This window comes from Leptosomus discolor, chromosome 2 (assembly GCF_034619465.1).
Source record: "Leptosomus discolor isolate bLepDis1 chromosome 2, bLepDis1.hap2, whole genome shotgun sequence".
Lineage (NCBI taxonomy): Eukaryota > Metazoa > Chordata > Aves > Leptosomiformes > Leptosomidae > Leptosomus > Leptosomus discolor.
Genome location: NC_141392.1, coordinates 23,813,297 through 23,830,901, shown reverse-complemented (window position 1 = coordinate 23,830,901; position 17,605 = coordinate 23,813,297). Strand labels below are relative to the sequence as shown.

The 17,605-nt window shown below is 40.4% G+C and overlaps 1 protein-coding gene across 2 annotated transcripts in view; it reads left to right on the top strand.

The window, feature by feature from the left end:
* Window positions 1–17,605, top strand: part of RALGAPA2 (Ral GTPase activating protein catalytic subunit alpha 2) — a 129,153-nt gene that overhangs the window by 68,814 nt on the left and 42,734 nt on the right. For both annotated transcript variants that reach the window (XM_086460756.1, XM_086460755.1), the window contains 2 exons: window positions 7,168–7,326; window positions 12,496–12,623. In XM_086460756.1, coding sequence (XP_086316882.1) covers window positions 7,168–7,326; window positions 12,496–12,623 — 287 coding nt within the window. The remainder of the gene's footprint in view (window positions 1–7,167; window positions 7,327–12,495; window positions 12,624–17,605) is intronic.

Here is a 17,605-nt window from a genome sequence, read left to right as displayed (position 1 = left end):
GTTTGGTGGAATAAAACAACCAAATGCAGCATAATAAAACCTTACAGATGAGTTGTCCAGCATATAACAGAAATGAAAGTGACAAGCATAGTACCAAAAGCAGCCAGCTGATATTTAAAGCCATTATCCAGTTATTCACAATTCTGACAAGCAGACTCTGCTTCAAAGATGGCCAGAACCCAGCCCAAAATTTTGTTGGTATCAGTACTTAATCATTTGTCTTTCCTAACAAGGAGCAATTTGAGATTATGGTGCTTGCCAGCTGCTGCTCAGAGTCAAATATGATTCTAGGTGCATACCAAATTTTTGCCTTTTTAATTAGGATTGGCAACTTGTCCTGCATAGGTTGTTAATATGCGTTAATAATGCTGTTACAGCCATCCAGACTACCATGTGATACTACTGTGCTCTGAAAATATCTATAAATGTGTCACTGGGTGATTGTATTTGTTGTCCAGTTAGTTTCAAAATGACATGTGCTTTTCCTCAAAATAAAAAGGTGGAATTTCTGATTACCAGTCTTGAAAACTTGCCCAGCATTTAATAGTAAAGCTTGATACTTTCTTTTTATTGTGATATCTGTCATTTAAAAAAAAGCAGTCAACAAAATTACATGTTTCTCTTTATGTATGCAATTCATTATCTTCATATTGGTGGATTTATGTGGCCATGGAAAAAAATACAATCGGAGTACTTTAGGATAGAGAAGTAGGGCTGTGGTGCATATTAAGAGGCTGTATAGTCTCTATCACTTTACCAAGGTAGGACTATCTGTATTTTTATTGTTCCTGGCCAATATTTATCTAGCTGCTAGTTAAAAACTGTAGTGATGAATGCTTTACAGTTTCCCTAGGCAACGTATTTCTATGCTCCACATTTTTGTACTATGACAAAATTTCTTGTAGCTTCTACTTTGCTTCAATTTAAGGCCATTTATTCTTACCCTATTCCACATGGATATGGAGAACAGATCATTTTGCAGCAGACTTACTCAGGTTTGAGAACTGCTACTGTGTCTTTCCCATTCTTATTTTTCCTGCACAAATTGTGGTCAGTTTAGTCTAATCTTCCCTTCTAAGTTGTAGCTCCTGGGTTTTATGGAAGCAATAGCAAAGGCAGTGAAATATCATCTTGCTGTTGAGTAATACGTCACCTGGGAGAGGAGAGAGCACAGTCTGACAGAGCTACCACAAGGGGAAAAATGGGGTTTAATTGCAAACAGTCCATTTTACTAATTCTCCTAATTCCCACCCACGTTAGGGATTAACACAGACATTGAGAGAGTCTGGTTATTCTATTTAATTGTCTTCCCTCTGTTTGCTTTAAGAGAATTTCTTCTTTGTGAGAAAGAAAAAGCAAAAGCATTTAGTAGTTGCCAGCCTCCAAGTCTTGAAGTGCTAGGAAACCAGGCCAGCTTCAGTACATATTATCCTCAGAAAATACCGTAAAGTAGTTGCTTTAAGACTCTAAAAAAACCCCTTAAATCTGCTATAGGAATGGAACCCTGCAGGGATCAGACTGTGTGTTCCTGTAAAGAGGGACAAAGCTCTGAGCAACCTAATGGACCTTGGGAGCTGGCCCCGCTGTAAGCGGTGGGTTGGACCGGATGACTTCCAGAGGTCTTTTTTAACGTGTAATCTTCCATGGTTCGTGCCTCTGCACAGAACAGTTTCATTTAATTTATCACAGCTCATTTGTAAGCAAGCATGTATTTCTGTGCAAATTAGCATAGACTTCTTAACAAATTTTACCAACCTGCAGCTGAGTGGAGGCAAGATGCATTTCAGAAGCACTGTAAGATTTCTGGAAGATTGATAGTTCCCTGATTCTTTGAAAATGCTGATGAATGAACTAGACTGCATCTGTAACCAGTGTTTTGAGCATGAGTGTATATCCAGACCATTTCTAAAGACAATATTAAATTTCCTGCAAGAACTCTTTTAACTCTAAAAGTGCCAATTTCTTGAAGGTTCTCTTGGGAACCTTAGCTGTGGAGGCTGTACACTGAAACACATAAAGGCAAGTACATTGATGCTTTAGCAGCAAAATTCATCAGTCCACAGAAGTCCCATGTTGATTTTGGCAGCCTTTGCATGTGCAGACCACAACCGGCATGTGTGCTTGAAAAGAAACACGTGCCTGCCTTCAACATGCTCTTAAACAAGAGGAAAATGTATTTATTTTGCCCAACTGTTGATACTATGCTTGTGAATTCTGCAATACCTGGTTAACAGAGTTGTGATCAAATGCAACACTTTTTCCGAGATGGTGGCAACTCTCAAGAGCGTTACAAGTATTTTAATACTTCCACTTGCTCACTGAACAGTTAGTGCATGCTGGGCTTAAGTCCTCACCTCAGATTATTGGGGCAGTATGTCCAGGTTAAAAAGTTTATCTTACATTTATGGCTTCTTTCCGTTAATGCTTCTTTTTCACAGCAGTAAGTGAGAGGAAGGCAGATTACGATGTTGTCATGCAGTACCTGCTCCATTTCAATGTTTGCTGTAATAGAACTATCTATGGTGTTGGAGGACAGTATGACTGGGAGGAGAAAATTTTATCGTGTTGCCCGTCAGGATGCAGTGGGGACCACAACTTTTTTGTCTTGCCTTCTCCCTGCTTCCATCAGATAGGGTTGCACGGATACTATCTGGGATCTAAGGTCTCCCTTATCTCTGAAATCTTTGTGTCATTTCTGTGGTTTCTTCTCTGCTTATTTTGCCTACAGACAGGCAAAAAGAATTCAATACCCGTCAGTGTGCTTGGCTCGAAATCTCCGAAGCTGAACAGAAGGTCTTACCACCTGCTGGCCAAGGAAGTAGTACAGCAGGCCATAAATTCTGTGGGCTGGGGAATTAAGTAGATGCAATAATTTTACTTAAATATGTTATTATGGTTCTTTATTTTAACTGAACACTAGAGGATAAATTCATTTCTGGTATAAATTCACAAGAATAAGTGCACTTCCACTGAGGATGAACTTGGCCGCTTATTTTTGTGCAGTACAGTTGTAATTTGCAGTTTGTGTTCCTTTATTTGAAGTACATGCTGGCGTATTATATTGCTCATTCAAGGCGGGGGGGGCGGGCGGGACAACAAACCTCTCCAAATAAGACTTAGCTGTGAAAGAAATCTTTTCTAGTGGAATAATCAAAATTCAGCTGATATCTTCTGCTGCTCTATGGTTCAGCATCATTGGTTCTAAACTTTTTATCTGTCTGTTTTGTGACAGGAATGAAAATCAATCATAGTAACAGCATCCTACTATCCCCTGTCTTGTTCTACCTAAATGGTACTTAGTGGTTTAAAAATGAGCTGCAAAATTTTTTGAGTGATTTATTCCATCTTCTCTATTGTCATAGCAGAACTTTTTCAATTCAGAAATCTGGTTGCAACCCCATACTGAACTCTTGCTCCTTCGCTGCAGAAATTTGTTAGCTAGAGCTAGATTAGATTTTTAGCAGCTAATCTAACTGCTGTAGGGGTTTGCAAAGTGGGGACAGAGCTGTGCTATTGGATTTGTCCAATTCATTTGACTCCAGGACTATAATTGCACTTATGTCTTACAAGGCTTTTATAGCCTAGGGCTGGCGAGCAGCAGAAAAACAAATTGGCAGTGATACAGTAAGAGTGAAAGGGAATGAAAGGCACACATTATCAGTCTCCAGGCAGCACTGTTCTGGCAGGAAGTTTCTTGGTTAATTTACAAATAAAACTTAGATTTTAGGATGGGTACACTGTCAGCCAGACAATGGGGATGTCAGGCCCGACTGTTACTTAGCAAAAGTAGCAGCCATGCCTCCCCAAAAGCAGAAATTCTTCAGTCAAACAGACGACTCCTCTCTGGAGCCAGCTGGCTGTGTAATGCAATTAGCAGGGAAAGGAGGTCAGGCCATGAGGTGTGTACCGTGACCAGTGTCAGCGGCGGCGTGCTGCCTGGCAGGCAGCGGACAGCCCCGCCGGAGCGGGCAGCCTGGAAAACTATTTGCTCAAGCAGAGGGGAGCGGTGGGGCTCGGCGAGGCTCCCAGCGCGGAGGCTGGCTGCGGGGCTTCTGGAGCCGCCGGCTGCGCTCTGACGCCCAGATTTGGGCTGAGGAAACGCAGACCCCATATGATGGACAGCAGCGTGACGCACGTCCGAAGCTATGCATTGACTCAACTTCCAGGCACTGAGTGCTCGGGGTAGCTGAGACAGCGAGCCCTGGCTGTGTCCGAGCATGTGCGACTGGGAACATACATATTTTGTTCATGTTAGCCAAACTGCTTTCATGTGCAGGATAAAAATTCACGCTCTGTCACCTCACTTGGGGAGGAGAAGCCATTGCAATTGCAAGGGCTGCCTTCCCTGAACATTTGTAGAGAGATCATTTAAGTCAGCAATAAACTCAAAAAAATCTGATTGCTTGTGGTTGAGCTGGTCTGTTGTTTGATTTTTAATATACATCTTACTACTTGGCTGCCATGGGGTTTTTTTAATGTAGTTTTCCTTCCTTCCCCCCCCCCCCCCCCCCCCCCCAAACTGCATGGAGAGCACAGCATGGGACTCCAGCTCCAAATGCATCAGCTGTGTTGCTTCAGACCTTTAAGCAAAACTTGCTTATGTCCTTCGGGGCACCGAGTCTGCCCCACAGCTTGTATTTTGACTGAGTGATACAGGAAAACAGCAGCTGATTTATTGTCACTTTTAAGATTATTATAATGCTTTTTTATCAATTGAATTATCATATTTTTGATTAATGCCAATTTTATATTTGTAGCATTATACCTTATAAATGCAGTGATAAAGGATGTATGACTTCGAAACAACGACAGGTAGTAACTCAAGGTTTGACATGAGTTACTAGCGTGTGACGAGGATTGCAGCGAAGGTGGTAACTTATTAACACGTGTTTGCAAGATTTTGAGCTTGTAGCCATCACTTCCTGTCTCAAACAAGTGCAGCAAACCTCTGTTGATCTAATTTCTCCCTCTTTACTGAACGTTGTTCTCTTTGATGTGATATAAGTACGAAGTGTTGTGGGATTTCTCAGTATGAAAAGTATTTGATTATTGTCAGAATAGTTCCTTGTGATTTAAAAAAGGTCTCTTATGTTGCATTTGGATGTATTTTGATTGCTGTTTTTATAGCGGTAGGTGCTATTTATCATTCCAAAAGCAATAGGAGGCAAGGCAGTACAGAGCCTCTTCTTCACGCTGTGTTTCTGTAGAGAGACTGGACAACTGCATCACCTTGCGAAATTCTCTTTCTATATTTATTTGTTGGGCTTTATAAAGCAGAAGTTGCTAAATACCTCCCTTGTGGGCTTTCTGTGTGTTGCAAAGCTAGTACCAGAGCTTCACTCTAGTATTGGGATGCGTTGGGTTCAGCCTGATAACTCGTGGGCAGTGCTTACAAATACATCGCGTTGGGCTGCTCTGAATACAGCTGGTGTGAGCTGGGCCCTTCCTCCGCTCAGCTTTCATAGAAAATTACAGCTCTGCTTCGGCCGTGTGCAGAGCAGCCTTGCCAAACACTTAGATCCTCAGTGGTTGCACAAAGTCTTGTAGCCAGACAGATTTTTGGTTTTTTAAGACTAAACTTTGCATCTTGTTTTTCGTCACTTCTAAGGTGACCTAGCTGCATCCCAGCAAGTGAAATCAGGATTTTGTTGTACATGTAAATTACTGCTTAGTTTGTATGTATCAGTCTGCACTGTGATGTTATCAACATAAGTATTTTCTTGGGTGTTGCTTTATTTTTACTGAGCATTTAAGAAAATATAAGAGAATGCTCAGAATTCAGGATGACCATGAGAGCAATAATTTGTACTGATTTTTTGTACATGTAAGAAGCTCTAGTAATACTATTATTGATGTTTCCATGTTTTTATAAGATACAGGTGGTTTGTGTTTTCTTCAAACAGAGTTCTATTTTATTTACACCTACGAATAAAAGACATTTTTAGTTCTATCTTCTGTTTCATTTAAACTGAGAATCTAAGTCACTCTGTGAGCTTAGTTTTGTTTTACTCTGCCAGAATATAAACTGTAAGCAAAGTTCATAGCTTTAACTTTTTGATTCATAGTGTGTTATGTTTTTGTCGTGTTCCTCTTACGGCTAGGGTACAGTTTGCCACCCAATATGTAGGAGTGAAAGCCTTTACTTCCAAAAGTGCTACCTGGCTCTGAAGAGGGAAGATTCAGTGGTGCGGCATAGGCTGATAAAGGCATGTTGAGATCACGTTGTTGTTATTTACCAATGAAAATCACTACCTTTTTTCTTTCTCCCTCCGCACAGAGACAGTGAAGAAGGCAGAGCTATGTTTTGGCTTCTTTGTTAAGTCTATTGTGCACATTGTTCCAGGGGCTAGCACCAAACTGGAGGGGGGCGGGTGTCTTTTAGGCTTTAAGTAGGACTTCAGTTCTCTTTATGCTTTGGGCTGCATTCTGCATGTGGATTAAATTTTAACTTTAAAGCTTACAGTTGAAACTATTGTGCCTAGCTTGTACATGATTGCCAAATACTTTTTGCCATCTGTTAGATCACCTCCAGTTCCTCTAATAACAAAGCAAACACGCAGGCTTTCAGAGGCATTTTGTGTATGTCACATTTAAATTTTATCCCTATTTTATGTAACTCTGCTCCAAATAAAAAGGTAACTCCCACAATATTTCCTGTTCTTCTCTAATTCGCATTGCCCGGATACTTTTGCTTACGTTTTCAAAACAAAAGTCCTCACCAGACAGTCAGCAAGAGGATATTTGGAATATAATAAATTCGGTAATAGTGGTTCATGGCGGAAAGTTTCTTCACATCCTGAGTCGAGGCATTTCGTATTTCTATGACAGCTACCTTCCTTTAGCTGGAATATGATGTTCTGTTGGTTAATGTTTTGTTCTAGTAATTCAGATTTCCATCTTAAATTGTTGTAGGTAATGTACATTTACATATCATGCTAATGGCTAGTTTGATAATTACTTAATTAAGCCATCAGACAACAATGCATTCTGAATGAAGCAAATTATTTAGCTGATCTTTTCATGAGCAACTGGAGAAAAACAATATTTTAACTTTTTCTGTAATGAAATATTTCTACTATTGAGCATTGTAATTCAATTTGTAAGCCATGACCCCTCATAAACTGTTGTTATCACTCTGATTAATAAAGAGCCAATTTGCTCTTGCAGCTTCGTCACTTGGGAAATGATGAGGTTCACATCGTCTGGTCTGAACACTCCAGGAACTACCGCAGAGGCATTATACCGACAGATTTTGGAGATGTTTTAATTGTTATTTATCCAATGAAGAATCACATGTTTTTCATAGAGATAATGAAGAAACCGGAGGTATGTTTTGACTGCTTACTTGGATCTAGCATATGTGTTGTGCAAGTGACCAACAGTTTTGTTGCTCAAATAAAGCTCAATGGTTTAGAGTTTGTTTTATTTTTTTTTCCAGTGAATATGAAATATAGTCTGTCCATCTCAGTTTAAAAGTATGCTGAGCAATGAGCTTTTATTTTAAAACTAGAATTATTAATAGCAATCGAAATGGCTACTAATTAATTTTATATTCATGCTTAGCACTTGAAGAAATATTTCAGAATTCTCAACCCATAGGAGTTACTGTACAAAGTACAATGTTTAAAATCATTGTGCTTTTCCAGTGTGAGGCAATAAAAGCAAAATAATAAAGATTTAAATTCCTCTTTTGCTATTAATCCACCCCATACGGCTTGGTTACTGTTGCGCATATGGTAGTGTGCATAACCTCACGTGTTTTTGAGACCAGCATCGTAATCTGACTCAATGGGATCATGTAGGTGTTGGACATCCTTACTTCAGACAAAGTATTTGAGGTTTAGTATTTTCTGTTTAAATCATTGTTATGCAACCACATTTTAGACATTTTGAGGAAATAATAGATTTTTTTTTTTTCTTTGCAAAATGTCAGGTATGTGTGAGTGTGCATATGTATAAAAAAGCTACTTTAATAAATGTTAGTCTGGTACATTATGGATGCAAAAGTGTGTATAAAATACACTTTATGGAAGTAATCAGTGTGATAAATACCATTTCCCTTATATGAGGGACAGTATTTGTCCAAGAGAATAACCAGCTGTGGAAAAACACATACATCAGATGACACATTTACCAGCTGTATACAATATTTTTTGAGTTGTGAATGATGGAGCTATTATATATTGACAACCAGTGGTTTGCTAGTAGACATTTCAAGTTTGAAAATTTTTTATGAATTGTAATAGTGGGCTGTTTTTCTGCACTTGATTTTGAACTCTACAGTTCACTTCTTGGGAATTTTAGCTTTTAATGTTCCATCAGGAAAATCACAATTTAGTGTTATGAACATGCTTGAAAATTCTGTGAACCAATCCAGAAAAGCTATGTCATCTTACATACTAGTCAAAAATACCCGACGGGCAGAAAGAATAATAGCTAACTGGAAATTTAGTGTTATCCCTACATTTAAAGTACAAACCATTACAATGTAATAAAATTAATCCAGACATTTCCAGGGCAAGTGTGGCTGACCTTTTGTTCACCAGCTACTGACCCCAGGGTGAATGAAAGAGGCTTGCAGAGAGAAATGTCTGTTGTTTGGCTTCAGTCCCTGGTATTTAAATTGCATTCCCTAATCAAATGAAAAGGCTGTCCTCTCTATCAGGTTACAGAATCCATGGCAACATTTGGCCTTTTATATACATAATGTTAGCCTTTTTGTTTGCATCTAAGTAGAGACACCTGGAGCAATGTTAACATTAACCGATTTAGCATTAATAGCTTCATTATATAAGAATTTCTGATCAGATAGCTGTTACTTTTGTTATATTGCTTCAGCTTGTATTGTTTTCATTTTTTATCTCCCTGCTTGGCAACCGGGCAATGATTTGCAAATTTTTTTTGTCTTGATTAATTAAGCAATATAATTATCAGGAACCGTGATGCAGTCTTTGCTCGACAAAGCTTCTGAGAGAAGACAATAGTAAGTCTGTTAGTGTGAATGCATTCCACGCGTCACAGATGCATGAGGATATTCTGAACAATGAGACGAAAAGCTGCCTGCAAAAGAGGACAAAGAATGCCAGGCAGACTCTACACACTGCACATACCGCCAGGGACATACTGCGGGTTCCCTGGGACACAGATGCCTCGTTAGATTGCAGCTAGTCATCAGAGATTAATTCTCAGCCATTTGGTACAATAATTTACCCATTCCCCACTCTTTTAACTAGTGCTGCTTGCTATAGAGGGGAAGTCTTTGTGCTCAAAAGGTTTATTTGACCTTGCCTACTTTTACTGCGTGCAACAGAAATAATTATTTTTTTCTTTCTTGGAAATTGTAATGAAGCAGGTGTTTGCAATGGGCTGAATATTAATTTTTGTTTCATGGATAACTTGCAGTGACATTTGGAGTACTCAAGGAAGGGGATGTCTCCCTTTACTTTTTTGATTTTAATTGATTCCTGTCAAAGCATAATACATTTTTTTGTAACCATTCAAAATACAGTTTTCATCGAATGGGTATTTAATGCCAACTCACAGAAAAGTACTGAGCAGGGAGCGTGTCCCTGTGCATTCAGTTGGTCTCCCCCCTCGAACTCCTTGTTAAGGCAGAGCCCCCTGTACAGATGGAAGCTGACGATATGCGAGTTCCATTGACTTTAATGACCCTTGGCGTGGCCGGTAGATCTGCTCGGGAATTAATAATTCTGAGCTTTGTGTCCATGCGGGCGTGCGGCCCGGTGGCGTGCCCCTCGCACTGCCGCGGGCTCTGTGGCCCCCCAGCCTGCTGGGCAGGGCAGCCCCCTCTGCAGCCCTCCAGGGGGTTACCCTGCACCTCGGCCAGCCACCAACCAGTCTGGGGAAAAGCTGCCCTTGGGTCTGCTTTCGAGTGGGTTACGCCTGCTTTGCTTCGGTGATGTAAAATCAGTCACTCTCCTACAGAGCTGCTTCCAGCCTTTGTGTTATTTTCTTTCTCTGTCTGCTTGCGTATGTCAACTTTGGGTTGTGAAAACTGTACTTTTTGACAAAACATGTAGCTAGGACACAGTTCTTGGAATACGCCGTTTGCTTGAAAAAAGCATCTTTCCCAATTTCATGAAAGTCACACCTAAGAGCACCCACTGCACTCTTACCTCTATGCTGTGGGGACAGAGCTCAAGGATGCTAAGGTTCAGCTTGAATTAGCCTACTTTTCTGGGTAAAAGAAATTGTATCGTACAGAAAGGTATGACTTATTGGAGTAGGACTATTAAACTTTCAGAAAAGACAATTATTGAACTTTTTGTCTTAAATTGCAGGCAGATTGGAGGTACTTCTGATAAAGTTGCTGGAGAGTGCCCACTGAAAGGTTTTTTGTTTTTGAATGTGAGTGTGTATATATATGTGTGTATGTATTTATATACACATGTATATAAGGCGTATAACACATACCCACCTAGTCTATTTTTTAAGTATGCAAATTTTGTAATATTGTGTTAGGAAAATCTACCACACTCCCTGGACCCCAGGTGGTTTTGAAACAGTGTAGCTACATCCTGTAAGCAAAAATTGCTTGTCAAAAAGCCTGACTGAATGTCCAATGTACAGCAGGACATGCGAGTGCTAATCTGACTTTAAATATGTAGTATTTGTATGTTGGTGTAATTTTAATACTAGCATGTATTTAATCTCCTTATTTGTACTTGCATAAAAATATACTTTTACCTTTTTTCCCCCTCTTTGTCAATATTTGTGAACAAAGCACGTGTTAAAAATTTCACTTAGAAGTGTTATTGCTTAAAGAGAAAAAACTTGATGCTCTAGAACATTATTGCTTTGGTGGCATAGATTTTCTTCCTGTCACCTTTCTTTCCAACTGCCTAGATAGTAATGCTGGCATTAAAAAAAAAAAAAAAGACAAAACCGCTATGGAAACATTTTACACTAACCTATTTTTTGGGGGGTGGGTAATTATTTTAAGTAAAGGAATGACAAAATAACTGTGTGAAAAGACAGCTGTCATTTGCAGATGTTATATTAAACCCGAATTTCTTCTGTAATTCATTGCCACTTCTAATTAGAGGAATTCCCTAGATGCAGGGGATTTATATTATTCCCTTTGTCCATTTATTGAATGACTGTCACAGTCACCCACAAGCAGTTGCAGAAGAATAATAGAGGGTATTTATCTATGTGATAAGCCTCTGTACAGATGGAAAAAAATCCATAGCTTAAATATTGATGATTGTTGCTAGCTTCTGTTTAGGGTTTTCTTTGGGCTGGTTTTTTGTTGGGTTTTTTCATTTTGAGTTTGTGAAAGGGAAATTTAGTTTGACTACTTTAAATACTAAAATTTATTATATATTTACGCATTAAAATTTTCTGGGTTTGCCATGGCAAATGACACTGTTATCTGTGTGCGGTTCCGGACATTTTTCACGTTTAGAAGGTGTCTCTCTTGCCTGGTATAGCCTGTACCCCAAGAGCCATATGTCACCATATGACATTATCTGGTGGTGTCCTCTGGAGGTAACCCTGAAGGATCAGTGTTGGAACACCCTGACGTGCTGTGCTGGGATAGACCTGTTTGTGCTTGTCCCAGACGTGTTTGCGGGGGCTGCCTCAGAGAGGTGGTAGTTTTCTGCCTTTCCTCTGCTTCCCACAGACCTCGTTATCTTGGAGCGCTCAATTTTTATTTTTTTTTTTCCTTCAGTGAGATCCATGGAAGGAGTTATAGAGGATTATGTGAAAGAAATACTTCTATGCAAAAACTCCTGCCAGTGTCGGCTTCAGCCAGTGAATCAGGGTCTCCTGTTGGGGTGCAGGACAGAAAACATCTCTTAATATCTACTCAAAATGGAATATCAGTTTCAAATTCATAGACCAATTTTGTTCATACTCTTAACAAGCTCATGTTTACCCAGTTGAATATTCTGTGAAATGTGCATATACGTGTAAAGTATACTGATGTCAATTATGGAAGAATCAAAAACTTTAAAACTTGGGTGATTAATATCACACTGGAAGTTCCAGTGTGGAAAACAGTGTGGTCACACTGTTTTATTGCAAAATGATGTACTTATCTTCTGTAGTGGGTCTGATGCTTATTATTCCAAATGTTGATAATAAAATGCAAGGTACAGTATATTGTGCAAGGGGACTGACTGAATGGGCTGGCGGTGGCCCTGTGGCTACAGCCTGTGGGGGTGGTTTGTTTCTGTGTTGTTCTACTGTACTTGGAGGAGTCTCTGTGCTGTGGTCTAGAGAGGAGACCCAGAGCAAGCTAACACTTGTAATGTAACTGAGTAACTCCACTGTCTAGGGCAGGGCAGTGTGAAACTTGCCTCCCTGGTGCCTTTCTTGAGCCGCAGACGCCTTGCTGTGAAAATCCCCTGGGAGTTGGGCATGTTGTTTCTGCTTGTGATTTTGGAAGTTGCTTCTGTTCTCTACACCAACCTTTTGCCTTCCATTGACTCAGCTTTACATGTGTTGTTTTTAATTTGGGGTCCACAGGTGCCATTTTTCGGTCCTCTCTTCGATGGAGCGATAGTGACTGCAAAGCTGCTGCCAAGCCTCATATGTGCCACATGTATTAATGCCAGCAGAGCCGTCAAGTCGCTCATCCCGCTCTACCAGAGCTTGTATCCTTTCCTTCCGCTGGGGTAAGGCTCCCCTTGGTAGGGTTCTTGCTTCTGAATGTTCTTCTGCGGAGCGGTAAGCTTTAATGAAAATCCTTCCCATTCGATTTTATTGGGAAAGGTCAAAGCTTTCTTCACGTCAAGCTCAGTGTTTTCAGTCGCTCACACTCAGTTGCCATCCAGTGTTTTAAAAGTAAGACCATAGCATCACAGGAGTGTTCTCACTAGCAGCTTTAGACAGTCTCGATGGTGGTGGACTTGGGCTTAACACTTATGCTTTGAACTGTAAGTAGTGAGAATACTCTTCTTTCTTTCACGCTAATGGAAGTTGTCTACAGTGTATACCAGGCTAATATGCAGAGCTCAGTTGTACTCTTATTCAAAGAAGTAGTCCAATTGACTTTACTTGACCCATTATGTTAACAAGACAGATGGAATTTGGCCTGATACGGGTGTTCCAGTACCTGAATTCCAGTTTCATTCCGGCCATGTCTGTATTTGGGCATTTTCAGAACATATTTTCTGACAGTTGCTGGAAGATAGCTGGATGGTGTCCTCTTGTATTACAGGAATTGTAGCACAGAGTTTTATTCTTGTGTGATATACAGATATACGGTATTACTGGTTTTCACTTATTCTAGGTTTTTCTCTCAATGCCATCATTATGCTAGAAATACTTTATAGCTTGTTTTGTCAATCTTACCACTTATCTCCGGACCAACACTCACTGCACTTGCTTTCTTTGGGGAGCTTTTGATTTGAATATTTTTCTAACCATATGACTTTGAGAAAGAGTTTCTAAATTAAATTATTTGGTCTTTGAAAGAACATTGTTTAGACACGCACATTTTTAAAACACAAAATCTCTTCAAAATACTGTTGGGTTTTTTTTAAAGGCTAAATTTATCTAGCATATTTTGCAGAAGTCGACAGAAATTAAAAGTAGCATTGTGGTTAAATAAATTTTGTATTTTATTAACTTCATTGTGTACTCATTTTAAAAGGAAGGCAGTTGGTGGTTGTTGCATAAGCAGTTGAATGTGATACATCAGCTGTAAAACCGTGGCAGTACCTAACAGATGATTCAAAACTTGCCAAATTTTCCACTTTGGTTTCATGAGGAAAAATCTAGCTAATTACTAAAATTCTTCTGTGCAGAATTTAGCTTAATCCATCTGTTTGTATAGTCAATGTATAGTAGTAAAATAGCAGTGTAGTAAAATTAACGAAATAGTGGTTACAAGAATGAAGAGGTCCTGCTGCTTCTTACTGCTGTCCCAGCTCCTCACTCTCGGTCGTATCCTCTGATTCCCAATCCTGCCCATCTTCTGGCTTTCAATGTTTTGTGAGCGAGCAGTGCTCACCAGCCTGCTGCGCTCCTGCTTTCCGACAGCGTCTCTCTCTGGATTCCCCCTTGTCCCCAGGGAAGCATGAGCAGCACAAATATGATAGCACATGCTGCTTCTCAGCATATGTTTGAGGTCTAGCTGAAACAGCATCTGTCCCCAGATTCTTTTCTTCCTTTTTTGTGTCTGCTTTTGCACCAACGGTATCTGTAGTGAATCAACTGCCGCTTGTCTGTTTGATAAATGAAAGTGGATTGAGAAACTTCTGAAACGGGACAAAGATATTGTGATGGGAAGAGCCCATCAGGGTGACACTGGGGTGGGAGGGAAAGCTGTCCACAACAATGAAACACTTTTTTCTTACAGCAAAGATCCACCATAGTTGCTCCCTATAAGCACAAAGATGCACTGAAATTTTTAGTAAGGCAGAAGCTGGAAGATGGATGTGTAGATGTGTATGGAGGTGTTTGAACCTGTCCCGTGCAGTGACACTGCTTTGTAGCTCCCAAAGGCTGCACGTACAGTGAATGGCTTTGCTCTGGTCTTGGCTTTGCTAACTGCTTCAGGGAGATCGGGGGAACGCAGACCCAGCGAGTCAAACAGTAAATGAAAGAGTTTAGTAACTTTGTCAGACTGGAGATGTGAATAACTCAAAGGAGAAATAGCTCAAAAAATGTCGATAGAGGGGAGAAATAAAAAGCGGTAATGCTGGAAAAGTAACGGATAATATTTGGCAGCACGTTAGATGTAACCTTGCAGTTTGGGTGAGTGCAGAAGAGCTTGTGTAAGGCAGAGCTGAGCAGTGGTCTGCCACTTCTGTTTTTCACGCAGGTCATGTTAAAGGTCGGCATCCATAAGAAGGGTTGATAGTTAAAAATTTTCTCGTTTGGGGTGTGGTTAGAAACCGATTGAATGCTTCACCTCGTTTGGTGGCAATAAGGCCCTTAGTCCGTGCTGCTCATGCTGGAGCAGTGGCAGGGTGTGAAATGCCTGCTGGCACCCTGCTCCAGCCAGAGCAAAGCCCTTCTGCTGGCCAGGAGCGAGGAGAAGGAGCTGGTGGTGCTGCCTGCGCGGGGTCGCGTGCCGGGGATCTGGGGCTGTGTCTTGCCAGTGGTGACAGCTGAAGTCACTTGTTGGAAAGTCTGTAAACTCCGGTTACAGCTGCACTTGTCAGGGGCTTAAAGGGAAGTGTAATCAGCCACAGAGATTAATTTGCATCTCAATTAGGAAAGAGTCAGGAGGAAGCATAGGGTCTGTTGCTGGAAGGTTGTGGAAGAAATCTCATCAGGCACAAAAGGTTCCCAAGTCTGGGGGCTCCAGCGAATGGAGGACAATATCCGAGTCCGGTTTCCATGGGGACCGGGACCGCAGAGCCACAGAGAATCTCGCTCTGCGCTGTAATCGCTTGGTCATGATGACACAAATTCCACTGTTGTACCCAAACACATTTTTCTCTTGGAAATGTCTTTGAAAATGAGGAAGGTAACTATGGCAGACCACACTAGACTATTTTTTTTTAAATCTATTTTTTATGTTTCTTTTTTTAGGAATTCATTAGGATGAGAAAAATATTCATTAAAAATTAATTAATTATATTTAAACTTTAGTTTAAAGCCATTCTGGCTGCAAGTTCTTTGTACACTTCAAATGGCATGTGGTGCCCAGTACATGGGAGCAAAACCAGGGTAGTTACTGCGTAGCTTGGTTGTCTTTTGAATGGTTAAAGCTCAGTTGTCTCTGTAGCTGCTGCAATGTTTACATGGTCAGGAATGATTATACATTAGTATATGATCAAAATAACAATTTTTTTCAGGAGTGCATTCATTCTTGGTGCAGTGAAGCATTGAGAGTGAGCGGCTGCAGACCATACTAATTGGTGCTCTCACCGTCCTTAAGTAACTGGTGAGTGCGAGGTAATGTGTTTCAGGAGCCTCACCGTCTGCTTTTTCAGGCAATAATTTTTATTTTAAATTCGCCTGTGTCTTTTACAGAAATTGTAGACAATGGCTTAAATGATATAAGAACAAGGAAGAGTAATATTTAAACTTACTGAAATTCTTGTATAAAAATGTATATATTTATGCAAGTTTTTGAGAGCATTAAAGCCACCTTTTTACATCCTGGGGAAAGGAAGAAACAACTGATCTCACAGATGAATAATTATGTATCAAAACTAAAGTTCCTTTTAATTAAGTTAAAACAGAGGTTGCTAATTGTCAGTATGTAAGAGTAATGCGAGTCTATAAGCAGGATGCCTTAGGAGGTGAGAGCAGGGATGAAAAGCAGTGCACTCATAATTTGGTGCTTTGCAGTGACTTGGTAATTGTAATTGGGTTGAGCAGGACCCCCCTAAGCAAGGGTCTGTTCTGGTTCCAGTAATACTGAGTGTTTTAAAAAATGATAGGGGTGAGGGTGTAAAACTGCATTTTTGTGTTCTCTTCCACCTTACATTAAAGTAGTGCTATGCTGGGAAGGATTTTTGAATGCTTGTACGTTCCAGAGTCCCGGTCACCCTGAGCTGCAGTAGTGTGCATCTCTGGGAGCTGGTCGTATCTGTACATACTGGGGGGGGGGGGGGGGGGGGGCGGTGGGGAGGTGGGGGGGGGGGTGGACAGCACGGCAACAGGGTTTGTATGCAAGTCTTTATTATGGGTGTGATTTACAGCTGCTGTTTAAGCTGGCAGTTTTTAAGCTCAGGTGCTAGTAAACCTCCAAATACAAAAATGTAACAAAGTCTGCAGGCGACAGGCACTTTGGTTGATCCATAATTTTTGTCAGTCTCCAGAAAGCCTTTGGGGTTTGGGGATAGGGATGTCTGAGCAAAAAGCTTCCCTTAGAATGCATAGGGAAATGCAGTTTTGACTGTCCAGAATCCAGATTGTCTTTCAAAATGGAGTAATTTCCTTGCTCCTTGAATTAAATTGTTCTTGTTTAGAGATTTCTAAGTTGGTCTCAGGTTTTACTTATGGAATTTCATAACCAGGGTGCTTAGTCCTTCCCATCCCACATGTTTCATAATAACAATTGAGGTAAACATCCTGCATTCTTCTATATTTTATCATCATCATCTTTAAAAAAAAAAACAAGTGTAGCGCAAAGTTATCTTTGCAGTTGAGACAGCCATTCTCTAAATTTCATTGGCTGAAAGATCGTACTGGACCCAGGTTGTTTTAGAAGAATCTGTAAGTGTAAGGTGGGGCAATGCTTTTTCAGCGTTTCACCAATTTGTTAACTGGAAATTGCAGCTTCTCAGGGTTTGAAAAATGTCCACAGTGATGAAGAGGAAACTTTGGTGAACTTCTGTCATGACCTGTGAAGTGGCCCCATGTCGCTGGATGTAAATGCTTATATCTCTGTTTCCACTCTTACTAAAAAAAGTTTATTTTTAATTGTAAATTATTTTGATGTTGTTTATAGTATCTTACCACTTTTGTTTTGTCTCCACCCTTGCAAATAACTGTCATACTTCCAGTCCTACCTGGTCTCACTAACTGAATTTGAAGGAAAGTAGGAGAGGTTCTGACATGTCGGAATTGTTACCCTAGCTTTGACCAGCTTTTTGTAAGAAACCTGCTGGAGGGTGTAAAATGTCCCTACGTGCAAGCACCATCTGCCTTCTTTCCTGTGTTCTTCATTGAT